The 12,247-nt window shown below is 35.0% G+C and overlaps 2 protein-coding genes across 2 annotated transcripts; one reads left to right on the plus strand and one right to left on the minus strand.

Moving 5' to 3' along the window:
• The first annotated feature begins 2,061 nt into the window (after positions 1-2,061).
• LOC145560219 (dolichyl-diphosphooligosaccharide--protein glycosyltransferase 48 kDa subunit-like) lies at positions 2,062-7,337 on the plus strand. The gene is made up of 13 exons (XM_081621477.1): positions 2,062-2,336; positions 2,429-2,565; positions 3,243-3,368; positions 3,856-3,909; positions 4,025-4,138; positions 4,269-4,324; positions 4,419-4,460; positions 5,553-5,628; positions 5,779-5,850; positions 5,949-6,074; positions 6,156-6,260; positions 6,655-6,738; positions 7,045-7,337. The coding sequence occupies exons 1-13, from the start codon at positions 2,069-2,071 to the stop codon at positions 7,090-7,092; spliced, it is 1,308 nt and encodes a 435-aa protein (XP_081477603.1). The 5' UTR covers positions 2,062-2,068; the 3' UTR covers positions 7,093-7,337.
• Positions 7,338-7,850: 513 nt separating this feature from the next.
• Positions 7,851-11,104, minus strand: LOC145558825 (deSI-like protein At4g17486). The gene is made up of 4 exons (XM_081620165.1): positions 10,711-11,104; positions 9,628-9,896; positions 8,807-9,094; positions 7,851-8,429 (listed from the first exon to the last, which is right to left on the minus strand). The coding sequence occupies exons 2-4, from the start codon at positions 9,836-9,838 to the stop codon at positions 8,188-8,190; spliced, it is 741 nt and encodes a 246-aa protein (XP_081476291.1). The 5' UTR covers positions 9,839-9,896; positions 10,711-11,104; the 3' UTR covers positions 7,851-8,187.
• Between the last annotated feature and the right edge of the window lie 1,143 nt (positions 11,105-12,247).

A 12,247-nucleotide genomic window follows, 5' to 3' on the forward strand; every position in this document is an offset into this window, starting at 1 on the left:
TGATTCTTGGTCGGATTTGGTGGCTTGTGGGTGGATTTGCAGGTTTGTGGGGGTGGTTCGTGGGTAGATTTGTTTATCGGGTTGGTCGAGGGTATTGGCGGATTTGGCGGTGTGTGGGATTTGGAGGTTCGTCGGTGCTGTTAGTAGTTCGTGGGGGTGGTTTTGGTGGCAGTAGAAGGGTTTCGGTGGTTCATCGGTGATTTTGGTGGTTCGTGGGGGTGGTTTTGGTGGTTAATCTAATCGGCGTTTAGTGGTTCGTCGAAGGGTCAAGGTGATTAGTCGGTGGTTTTGTTGGGTTCGTGGGTGGGTCAAGGTTATTAGTTGATACGTTTTGAATTTAGTACTATTCGCACACTTCCTTTTGACCATATTTTGTGATTTATATGTGAAGAAAAATATACGAAGGAGTTAAGTAGGATATTGTTAGATTCATCACAATGTACATTTTTAAAATATCAACTTTTAATAATTTTCGATAATCGGTAATTAAAGATAGTAATGATTGAATTTGTGCAAGCAAACGTGACTAAAAAAAGTGTCAACTAAAAAAAACGATGGAAGTATTAATCAAATACATATAATAGAGCTATGTAATTTGATTCAACTACAAGAGATTTTTTTTTCGGAAATTTCATGAAATGTCCCTGAGTTATTTTTTTATTCACCATATACCCATGAAAATTTTCAAATTCACCATATGTCCCTGAGTTTTAAAAAAATGTCACCAATTGCCCAAATGACTAACGGACGTTAACTCCGTTGATCATTAAGGCTAAATTTGCCACGTGGCAACCTATGATTGGTTATTATTTATATAATTTAAATTTTAAAATAATTATTTAATTAATTATAATTTTTTTTTTTTTAAAAAAAAATAGCTCACCCATCATAACCACAACCACCGCCCAGCCCCAGCCACCACCCGCCAGTTTCCGTCAAAACCCCAGCGCCGCCGGCGCCACCCCAAACCCGACACAAACCAACCCAGCCACGCTGCCACCCCACCCCACCGCTACCCCAAACCCGACGCAAACCACCTACTCCCCAAACCGCCCCTTCATCTCTTCCTTGAAATCCCCTCCCCACCGCGTCGGTGTCCGAATTCCTATCCCCATGCCAGCGAACCCAAGCCGCACCTCCTCCCAGTCGTGTCCATTCTGTGAACCACCACGCTGGACCCAAAAATAAAAAAAACCCAAAATCGAAACCCTAGATTTGATTTTTAAGGTTTCGATTTTGGGGTTTTGGTGTTTAATTAAGGGTGGTGGTTTTTGGCTAAGAGTGTCGGCGAACCCAAACCCCCCTCCCCCTGCCATCTCCAACCCCATGAAACACCGCGTCGATTACCAAAATCAAAAACCCCAAAAACTGAAACCTAGGGTTTTGATTTTGGGGTTTAATGTTTTTAGGTGGTGGTTTTCGGCTTTGGTGAGCAGCAGCAGTGTGGGGGAGGGGATTGGGTTGCCGGCGAGCGAGATTGGTGGAACCGGCGGCGCCACTGTGTAGTGGGGAAGCTGGTGGGTGGCGGTTGTGGGGAGGTGGCTGGGTTTAGGGTTCGCCGGCAGAAGCAGGTTGGGGTTAAAGCTTTTTTTTTTTTTTTTTTTGAAATTTTAATTTAGTTTTTTTTTTTTTTTTTTTTTTTTGAAATATATATATATAATATTTAGTTAAATAATATTTAAAAAATAACCAATTAGATCTAGCCACGTGGCGTACTTAACCCTAATGACTAACGGAGTTTAACATCCGTTAGTCATTTGGGCAATTGGTGACATTTTTTTAAAACTCAGGGACATATGGTGAATTTGAAAATTTTCATGGGTGTATGGTGAATAAAAAGATAACTCAGGGGCATTTTATGAAAATTTTCGTTTTTTTTTTTTTTTGTAGCTCCACAATGACTAGCATGTAGCTAGCAATTATTTAGAAATTGATAAAAGTCCTTATTAAAAAAAAATAATAATAAAAAAAAAAAAGGTGTGAGGAAAAGTAAACGTTAACCACTAGTCCACAATAACTCTAGTGTATATTCGTGAGATCCTAAAACCCTTTTTTTGGAGCTCCAAAAATGGCGAAAATACTCACACTCCTAACAATTCTTCTTCTCAATCTAACTCATTCTCTCTCATTTTCCCCAGAAAACCCTACAAATCGTCGAATTCTAGTTCTTCTCGATGATTTCGCCATTAAATCTTCTCACTCTTTGTTCTTCGATTCTCTTCTTTCGCGAAATTATCAGCTCGATTTCAAGCTCGCAGATGATCCTAAACTTGCTTTGCAGCGTTACGGACAGTTTTTGTACGACGGTCTCATCATCTTCGCTCCTTACATCGATCGTAATCTCCTCTTCAACTTTTGATTTTGTTTTGGAATTTTTGTGATTTTTTTTTTGGATTTTTGGTTGATTTTTTGTGATTTTTTTTTGAAGGTTTTGGTGGTTCAATTAATCAGGCAGCGGTGCTTGAATTTGTTGATTCTGGACGTGATTTGATTGTTACTGTTGATGTGAATTCATCTGATTTGATTCGCGAAATTGCGACAGAATGTGGTGTTGAATTCGATGATGTGAGCTTATTTTCTTAATTAATTTCCATTTTTCCTGATAAATTTGTTTTAAATACGTGCTGTAAGTGTGTAATTAGCTTTTAGTATTCTGAAATGGTCACATTTGGCTGTTAGTTGAACCAATTTTATGATCTTTAATCATAATTTCTTTTATCAATTGCAATCTACATCTACATTTCTATGATCCTTTGTTCGTTTTGTTTTGCATAAATGTAGTATGGTGCATTTGTCTTGTCGTGGCCTTTGACAGTTTGGATAGTGTTGTTTTAAATTCGTATAGTTAGTTCTGTTTATTCGAGGGAAAAAGAGGATGAGTAAACATACTATGAGTTCAGCGAATCAGTGTTATTTCAACTCGTATGGTTAGGTCTGTGTATATGCATGGAAAAGAGAATGAGTAAACATAGTATGAATTCTGCGAATCATTAAGGCGCACAGTATTTTTTTCTTCTCAACGGGAATTCCAAATGATCTTTTTTTGCAAAAAACTGATTTAGTATGAGTATGACCTCGATTTTATGTTTTTCTTTTACCATTTTATCATGTATGTAGTTGACGAACTGTCTGTTATCTGTGTGATCCTATAAAGAAGTCAGTGTGCATATCTTTGGTGCTGTGTTTTTGTTTTTCAAGCAAGTTATCACTTTCTTCCTGATTTGATTTCTGTATGGCTCTAGGACCCTGCAGCGATGGTTATTGACCACACAAGCTATGCATTGTCAGAATTTGAAGGTGACCATACACTGATTGCCAGTAATGAATTTATCGGATCAGATGTCATATTAGGGAGCAAGAAAATTGAGGCAAGTCTATCCGTTATTGTTAATCTGTTTAACATTACGAAGAATCTATGATGTATGCATTTAGTGATTTGAGGTGGCTGTAAATGCTTGTGCAGCCTATATCTCTATTCATGTGGGTAATGTATGCGTCTTATTATGGTGCATTGCTTCTTTGGTTTCTACTTAAATAATGACTAACAGTCAGTCAATCAATCAAAGCTTTAATCCCATTAGTGGGGTCGGATACATGAGCTAAATTTGATTATTCCGTGTTATGGTGCATTGCTTCTTTGGTTTCTACTTAAATAATGACTAACAGTAATTTCCAGTAATTAACATGTATGTTCTGTCTGGGTCTCCTGCCGAAGTTTTTTCAGAATTGTTGCTTATAGTTTATGTTTGCTTTAAACTATATCTATGTATAAATTTTGCTTTCATAAGTGATCTGGAATTCTGGAGTTAATTTTATTGATGAGTGGTAGGTGATTCTAACATGAATATGCTCCAGGCTGCAGTACTTTTCCAAGGAACTGGTCATTCAGTAAATCCTTCTAACAGCCATGTAAGTAATTCTCTATTGACCTTGTAATGGTGTAATATGTGTTTGGCATTTGATCATAAATCGATTATGTTTCGAGTTATTGTCTTATTTTATCGTGCCTCTGCAACTCTGATAGGTGGTGCAAGTTCTTTCCGCTTCACCATCTGCCTATTTGGCTAATCCTTTGTCCAAGTTATCAAGTGCCCCAACATTTACTGGACCCAGAATATCATTGGTATCAGTGGTGCAGGTATTTTACTGCTCTTGTTTCTTCTGATTTTCCTAATAGATAAACATTGTAAGCAAAGGCTAGTTATTGCAAATTGTGCTCGAAAATTTGTCATGAACATTAATAGTTGTTTTTCATTTGTTTTTGTTAGGCACGAAACAATGCTCGTATTTTGATATCAGGCTCACTTAAACTTTTCAGTGACCGGTAAACTTGTTTGCCTCTGTAACATATTGTTCTTTTAGCTGTTGAAGGGCTGTATTGTTTTTTGTTGATTACAAAAATTTGTTTCTTTGTTCAGATTTTTGAGATCAGGATTGCAAAAGGCTGGTAGCTCAACTAGGTAAATAGAGCTTTGATTTGGATCTTTCTGGCTTAATAGCATTTTAGTATGTTACTTGGACTCGGGGTACCCATGTCCGACACGAGTACATGTCCAAGTGTCCAACTCGGCTATTTTGTGAAAAAATTCCATGGTTTTGAACTAAAAGTGAAGTGTCCGGGTGTCACACCCATGTCTGAGTGTTGAGGGTCCGACACGGGAACGTGAGGTGAAATGAAAGTCCGAGTAACATAGGCATTTTTTGTAGAGACAATAAAACAACTATCTTGTGATTCTTGTCATCAATTCAATCAGTTGCTCCATTGAGCAATTGCAGTTTTTATCCTTTTTCTTTTTAAGGTTTCCGGTTTTGATGCTACATTGCTACAATTAGAGCTTAAATTTCTCAACTGTGAATATTAGGATTCCGAGGAAAATTACTAGGAGAATCTTAAGCAAATTAGCTCTAGTAAGAATACTTGAACTGATCACCCTAAATTAGATCCATTGTTGTCCAAGATGCATTAGTGATTTTTGTGGTTGCTTTCAAATTGTAGTACATATGCTGTTTATTTTAGCCACTTTTGGGCTTGTTGCAAATTTTCTTATTGTTGGACCTGTTAGTGGATCTTAATCCTTGCAATATGTTTATATGTCTATGTAAGTACTTCCTGATTTATAAAGTGAATGGTTTTTGTGAGGATTATTTATTCTTTTTTATCAAAATGTTTCTGTACTAATTGGGCAATGAAATGCAAGTGGAATATCTCATGCAACGATTTTCTCAGTGGTTCTGTGTGATATCCTGATATTGCCTTTGAAACATTATTGGTCAATCATTGTTTTGCTAACACACTCATCATTCATGTATCTAACTATCTATCTCATGCATGTCAATGATAGGATCTGAATTTTTTCTTAAATAATTATTTGACTAGATGCTCAGGTTTTGCTTCCTTTATTTTCTTCACTGTGTTTACTGTATACCTTTCTGGACAATATTGTTTGGTTCTTCTGATCAATACATACCTGCTTAATTACTTGGAATATGATTTTGAAGTAAACTGTTTCTGTTATATGTATATTAAGTGGAAATGCTTCTTGTTGTAACAGATTTGACAAATCTGGTAATGAGCAGTTTGTGACTGAACTTAGCAAATGGATTTTCCATGAAAGAGGTCATCTCAAGGTGTGTCACCTTTTTCTAGCTATTTATGCTCAATTCTCCTAGTTTTATGTTCTCTTCTATTAGAAAGTTAATGATGTTTCTTTTGAGTCAAAGATATAACAAATGTAAGCTTTGGAAGCATGATCACTGACCAGACACTTGATTTTACAGGCTGTAAATGTAAGACACCACAAGACAGGACAAACAGATGAACCTTCAATATATAGGATCACTGATGACCTGGTAATTTATTTTTGCTTCACATCTTACCTGTTCCTCAATGTATTCTGCAAAATGCAATCAACTGAACCTGTTTTATGTTACTGCTTAAATGTGCGAAGGAATATTCTGTCGAGATTTATGAATGGTCTGGAGTGAACTGGGAGCCATATGTAGCCGATGATGTTCAAGTGCAATTCTATATGATGAGCCCTTATGTGTTAAAGACATTATCAACTGATAAGAAGGTGCTTGTCTACATATCTATTACGCTTGTGTATTTCATCATTTCCTTGGTTAATAGTCACCAACTCACTTCTGTTTTGCAGGGTCTTTATTATACTTCATTTAAGGTGCCAGATGTATATGGTGTTTTCCAGTTCAAAGTTGAGTACCAAAGGCTCGGATATACAAGCTTGTCTCTAGCAAAGCAGGTATATAAGATTTTTAGTATAGTTTTCATAGTGTCTAACCTATGAACAGCTGGAGAAACCCTTTTTATTCACTGAAAGCTATAATATCAAAATTTTTGTAAGTTCCTGTGAAGTCATAGCTAACTTTTGGGTTGGAAATTGATCTTGCATCAGGTTAAGGTAGTTTGCTGTAGTATGCCAAAGTATTGAAACTCCATCAAGGCATTTAGACGTTTATTAGTGCTACTCATAGTACATCCTTAGTTCATAATATAGTGTCTGTATTCTTTTTTGATTATCATTATTGATTTGTGACATCATATTAGCTTCTAACTTCTAAGCTCTTGTTATGTTATTGACACTTGACAGCTGTGCAGTTCACCATGGTTTAATTTCTTTTCTCTCTTGATTGCAGATTCCTGTACGACATTTCAGACACAATGAATTTGAAAGATTTATAACTGCTGCATATCCCTATTACGGATCATGTTTTTCAATGGTACGGCATTAACCCAATAATGACCGCCTGCATACCGTTCCTGTTTTTGGCTCAAATATGTACTACCTCCATTTCTTATTATGTGCAACAAAGGAATATTTTATGTCTCACAAATAATACCCTTTGTTGCACATAATAAGAGAGGTAGTAGTATTTTTATTTCAGTGCTACTGTGTATTTTTTTTTTTTAACAAAAAAATTATTATTTGCTTCTGTTTTGGTTCTCTTTTCTGTGAGATTTCATTTGGCTAATTTTAAGTATGAAGTTTGTTGTAGATTAATCTCATTATCTTTTCCTCAATGCAGATGGCTGGCTTTTTCGTCTTTACGCTTGTTCATCTCTATAGCAAGTAAGAGTAGCATGGCAATTTTGGCTGGCGATATACATCGGTTCAGCCCAAGTTCTCTCGTATTTGTAGTCCTAGTCCTATATCAGACAAATTGTAGAAATCAATCTTAGAAAGAAATTACCTTTGTAGAAAATTTTATCTTATTTTTTACTTGAGAAATTTTAATTCAAGGATTTAATCATTGTTACACAATATGATGAGAAGAAATGCTAAATAGGAAGTTATAAAAACTGTTTGTAGTATTGTGCATGGCGGCGATGTAGTGTAGGTGGCTTCAAGTCATCATACATTCATACCTGAACTTCTATAAAAGCCATTGTCTAATGGTTGTTAGATAACGATATGGCGGAGTTTTATAACTGACAAAGTACTCTGTTTTAACTTATCTCATAATTCATAAACTTTATCAACTATATGCAGTTTGGAGTAAAGTATATTATTTTTGTTAGGGATTAAATTTGACAGCTTCCTTAATTTTTCTCATATGAATTTGTCGAGCAGTACCGTTGCTTTATGTACAATGTCTAGCAGGTAGCAGCCAAAGGGGTCCAAACTGTCTGTTAAAAGCATCAAGAAGACGATAATCAAGAGACTGTTAAAGAATTGATAACATCAGCTTATATTTTGTATGTAGACAAAAGCCTGGCCTGAATTCTTCCTCCTTAACTGACTCTTGAATGTCGAAAAACTTAACATTTAATTGCCGAAGCATAGCAATATTACAGACTATCTTACCACTAATTTTTTTCCCCACAAACAAGCTTTGGAAAAATTATAAATAGCAACTGATCAAATTCTCAAGTACAGGATCCAAGCAATTCAGAACAGTCCTTTACACGAATAAGATTGATGTTCGAGCTTAAGATAATTGAACTGAGATGCAAGAATAAAAGCTTGATTGCATCAAAAAGCACCAATACTGAAACACACATTTGCAGGGACAACAATTACGCCCTCTAGAACAGCTACTGTAATGGAATCAAAATGGCGAGAAAGCACATGTACACTCACCCCCTAAGATCTATGCACAATCAACGTAAATGATACTATTCACTATTGCCTCTAAATTCTCGAAGTAGTCGTACAAAAAAGGTTCGTGTCAGTCTTCCTCTTCAAAAATCCCAGGTTTTGTCCTTCTTGACTCCCAAGATGGTAGACATCCCAAGTAGTGTGAATGTAAAAATAAGGAAGAAATTGACTCCTCCTTCTGAGACATTGAGAAGGATGAAAAGCAGCTAAAGGGTCGTAGGTGCTTCTTTTCATTCTCAAATACTTCGAGATGGGGTTCCGGAATAGTAGATGCCTTGAGACTTTCTGGAAGTATGCAGTTGCAGACTGAACCTATCATTATAACAGTGTTTCAGATTGATAAACACTAATCCCTTCACAAATGAGAGATCAAAACGATTGCAGTGAAATAAAGATCCCATAAACACAATGCAGGGGTGATCTCTCCAAATCAGCAAAGCTACAGTAAATTGATCATTTATTTTCTAATGATATTATATGTACATGTTTTGAATTAATATAAGTTGTGCACTGATGCCAGAGTCTAGAACAACATTATAAGTTTACTTGTTATAGCGAGACTATCATTCTTCATATCAATCAATGAATATACCAATTAAAAAGATGCATTTATCCAAGAAAACTTATATCAGAAGTCGTGGTAGGGATATGGGGGGATGGAAAAAAACAAGGTTAACAAATCTACATACCTATTCTAGCAAGTCGATTAACCCATTTAGGGATCTTCTTTCCTGTTAACTTGTGACAGATATCATCGCAGAAATGGTTGCAATTCTTGACGATCAAGTGATAGGTATCACCATGATAATTTCGTGATTGTTGCTCCATGAAATCTCTGACTTCACTAGGCTCTAGAGATGTTGTTCCCATGAATATTGCTTTTCTAAACTTGAAACCAGGGCATTGCCGAGGTTCAACCTCAAATACACCACTTGTGGGGAAGTCATGAGCGCCAAAAGCGTATTCTGAGCCATTAACTGTCAAACAAAAGAGATCAAATTCAGTATCTAACGATTCAAAAGACAGTTTAATGATCACTGCTAATCCGGGCTATATGTGCTAACTGCTAATCATCTATGACAGGCAGTTCAATGGTCACTAAAAGTGCAATTTGTTCCAACATACAAGGTGATGAATTTTCCTGAAATAACTCCCTCGAAACCATGAAGCAACTACAGGAGTCTTCCTCTTTCTTTTGCTTATAGTCGACAAAAACTTGGGTATTGTACCTAAATGGCCTCTAGTTCTACCAATTACCAAAGCTGAGCTCTATTAACATCAGCTTTATTAGCTCTATTCTAAGATTGAAACGTGGAAAGATGAGCTCTATTAACATCAACTTTATTAGCAAGAAACTCACTAAATTCACAATTATTTTAAGATGAATATGTCCACTAACAAGTAACAAAGTCTATCAAGCTGATTTTACAAAATCATAAATTGAAACAAGTCTATAATAAGATCAATTAATTAAGTTCCATACTTCCATTATAGTAGAAGAAAAGCTAACCTTCAACACCAGTGTGATATATACCAACTCCTGCCCAATACATGTAGCCATTGATTGGTGTTAAATCATAAACATTCAGGTAGACCGGAGCAAAGCCTGGACCGGTATCAGCTGATTTTACCTTGGGGAACATACAAAAACGAGAGGCAAATTTTCCTCTACTACGACCAGATTTACCACTCGACGAGCCATTTTTGGATTCTCGTTTCATATTTTCTACGAGAATGAGAATCTATGAAACGAGGAATTCCTTGATGTGTAGTTACAACCTGCAAAATAGAATGGCATCACAGCAGCACATCAGAAACACGCACACGCAGACGACAGAGGTACAATCTAACAGAGATCAGGCAGACAGGCACTAAGAGCAATTGGGTTTTTTCTTCAGCTTATTGACTTACAAAACATAGCTTGCATAAGTATAATTCACTAATATAATTACTTATCCATTTAATTGCTACTTGCACAATCATGTTGCACTAAAGATGCTTCTTATTTATCAGCAATCTGTTTATCAATCAATCATATCATCAAGAATCTGATAAACAAGACTTTCAAACACAGCATATGCATCATCTGCTTCAGACAATAAAACATATAACACAAAAACTTCCTCATTTTTCATGAAAAAACATGATTTTGTACAAGTTACAATGCTACATCTTGAATCAGCAGATTAAACCAAATAACCAACAGATCCCAGATATAATATTATTGGGAAACCAATTTGAGATCCCAGAAAGCAAAATGCAGCTCTAACAAAAGCATATCAGCTTCAAAAATCGCAGAAAAAAATTTGCAAGAAAAAAGAAAATGTTCTTGAATTTATCCCCAAAAAAATTCAACATTTTGCACCTAATTTTCTACAAAGCATGAACAATGCCAGTATTTAATCTTGCCAAAAAAAACTCAAATTCAAGATGAACCCATTTCCTAACCAGCAAACCCCCAAAAATTAACATAAACATAATTTAAAAAAAAAAAAAATCATTTTCCTTGATTTCATGGAAATATGAACAAGAAATGCAATTTCAAGAATTACCCATTTCAAAAAATAAAAAAAGTAGAGAGACCCATATTTACCTTTTAATCAAGGAAGAACCACCATCAAAGTTGCAGAGAAATCCCCGGTTCACCAACCTAGTGCAAACCCGCCATTTTTGTATCTTTAATAAACTCCCTTATTTTTCCTCTTTTTTTTTTTGGGATTTTCAGAGCTTAATTAATAAGCACCTGAGAGTGAAAGTTCCTGTGAATTAAAACCCACCCATTTTCCTGACAAAAATGACTATATAAAATCAAAATCATAAAAAAAAAATTACATAAAAAAAATAAATAAATAAAGAAGGCTGTTTTTAGCTTCTGCCCAAGAATTTCATCCCTTTAATCTTCTTTATTAAAGAAAGGTCCCCTCAACTAGGAAAAAGGAAACAACCCCATGAGAAAATAATATGATACATGTGTAGGTCTTAATATAATGTTTCAATTTTTATAGTATGATAAGATAAAGAAAAATACAAAAGAAGACCCTCAATATTATTTTTATTCTACAGCACATTTAAATGGATTTTTCCTAACTATCTTCCTTGGATGATTCCTTGGACAAAATAATGTCCTCTTCCTAAAATGTTAATAGATAATTAACTGTAGTGTGATGGAAACTTCTAATAGAAGAACATCTTGATCCAATAGAGTTTTACTTATATTCCTACTTCTTCGGCTTCTTACAGTTTACCTCATTTTATGTTGGAGTATTCTTTAATAATCGTCTTATTTTCTGTTTATATAACATGATTTTTTAAAAAAAAAAAATTACTCCCTATTATTTTAGTAGAGTTAAATAATTAAGGGGCGAAAATAATTATGTTGTAGGCTTAAGTTTCTCTTATTGATGCTCTGATTGTATTTTGAAATGAAACCTTATTAGAATTGTGTGTGGTCACATTCTTCACATTAATGTGAGCTTATGCTTGGCTTGGTAGTGGCTTTCATCAATTAATTATAGATAATCAACTTGTTGGAATATTTTAGAAATTGCTACTACTGTACCAAAGAAAATTTATTGATCACAAAGTATCTTGTACTCTTATAGTTATGTATATGCAAGCACCACTCTAAATAATACTTGTATCATTTAATATCAATTCTCTCAACATCAAGTAGTTAAGAGCGTAACTTAAATTTAATTTATACGGTTATACGGAGCTCACTTGTAGAAAATTTTGCTTTAGCACAATCATTTATCTTACCTTAAACACAAAAAAATGACCATTAAAAAACACATACATATCCTAAACATGAACCCTCTCTATTAGTTACTGAATTATATTTAAACTATTCTGAAATCTTGTACAGAATTTAACCTATTTATTAATCAGAATATTTGTGCAATTCCCTAGGGAATTTCAACAAGAAGTTGGTCAATCTTCAAACTTGGTAAATGACATAGGATTTGAGTAAATACAGAGTTAGTAATAATTAAAGCCAGCAGCAAAAGCAAGCAATGGTAATTGGTAAGGACAAAAAGCATTGGAGCTTAAGCTTTTTTGTCTGATTTGCTTCTAATTCTCTTTGATTTTATTTGATTATGCTTTTCATGATTGTTTTCACTTTCCTATAA

This window comes from Chenopodium album, chromosome 9, assembly GCF_948465745.1.
Source record: "Chenopodium album chromosome 9, dcCheAlbu1.1, whole genome shotgun sequence".
Lineage (NCBI taxonomy): Eukaryota > Viridiplantae > Streptophyta > Magnoliopsida > Caryophyllales > Amaranthaceae > Chenopodium > Chenopodium album.

Bases quoted from the DNA above. Each gene is read 5' to 3' on its own strand.
- LOC145560219 (XM_081621477.1), top strand. From the start codon at position 2,069: ATGGCGAAAATACTCACACTCCTAACAATTCTTCTTCTCAATCTAACT. The intron at 4,325-4,418 runs GTAAACTTGTTT...TTCTTTGTTCAG, and splicing joins CTTAAACTTTTCAGTGACCG to ATTTTTGAGATCAGGATTGC. The intron at 6,261-6,654 runs GTATATAAGATT...TCTTGATTGCAG, and splicing joins GCTTGTCTCTAGCAAAGCAG to ATTCCTGTACGACATTTCAG.
- LOC145558825 (XM_081620165.1), bottom strand. From the start codon at position 9,838: ATGAAACGAGAATCCAAAAATGGCTCGTCGAGTGGTAAATCTGGTCGT. The intron at 9,095-9,627 runs GTTAGCTTTTCT...TTTGTTTGACAG, and splicing joins ATATCACACTGGTGTTGAAG to TTAATGGCTCAGAATACGCT. The intron at 8,430-8,806 runs GTATGTAGATTT...TTATAATGATAG, and splicing joins TAATCGACTTGCTAGAATAG to GTTCAGTCTGCAACTGCATA.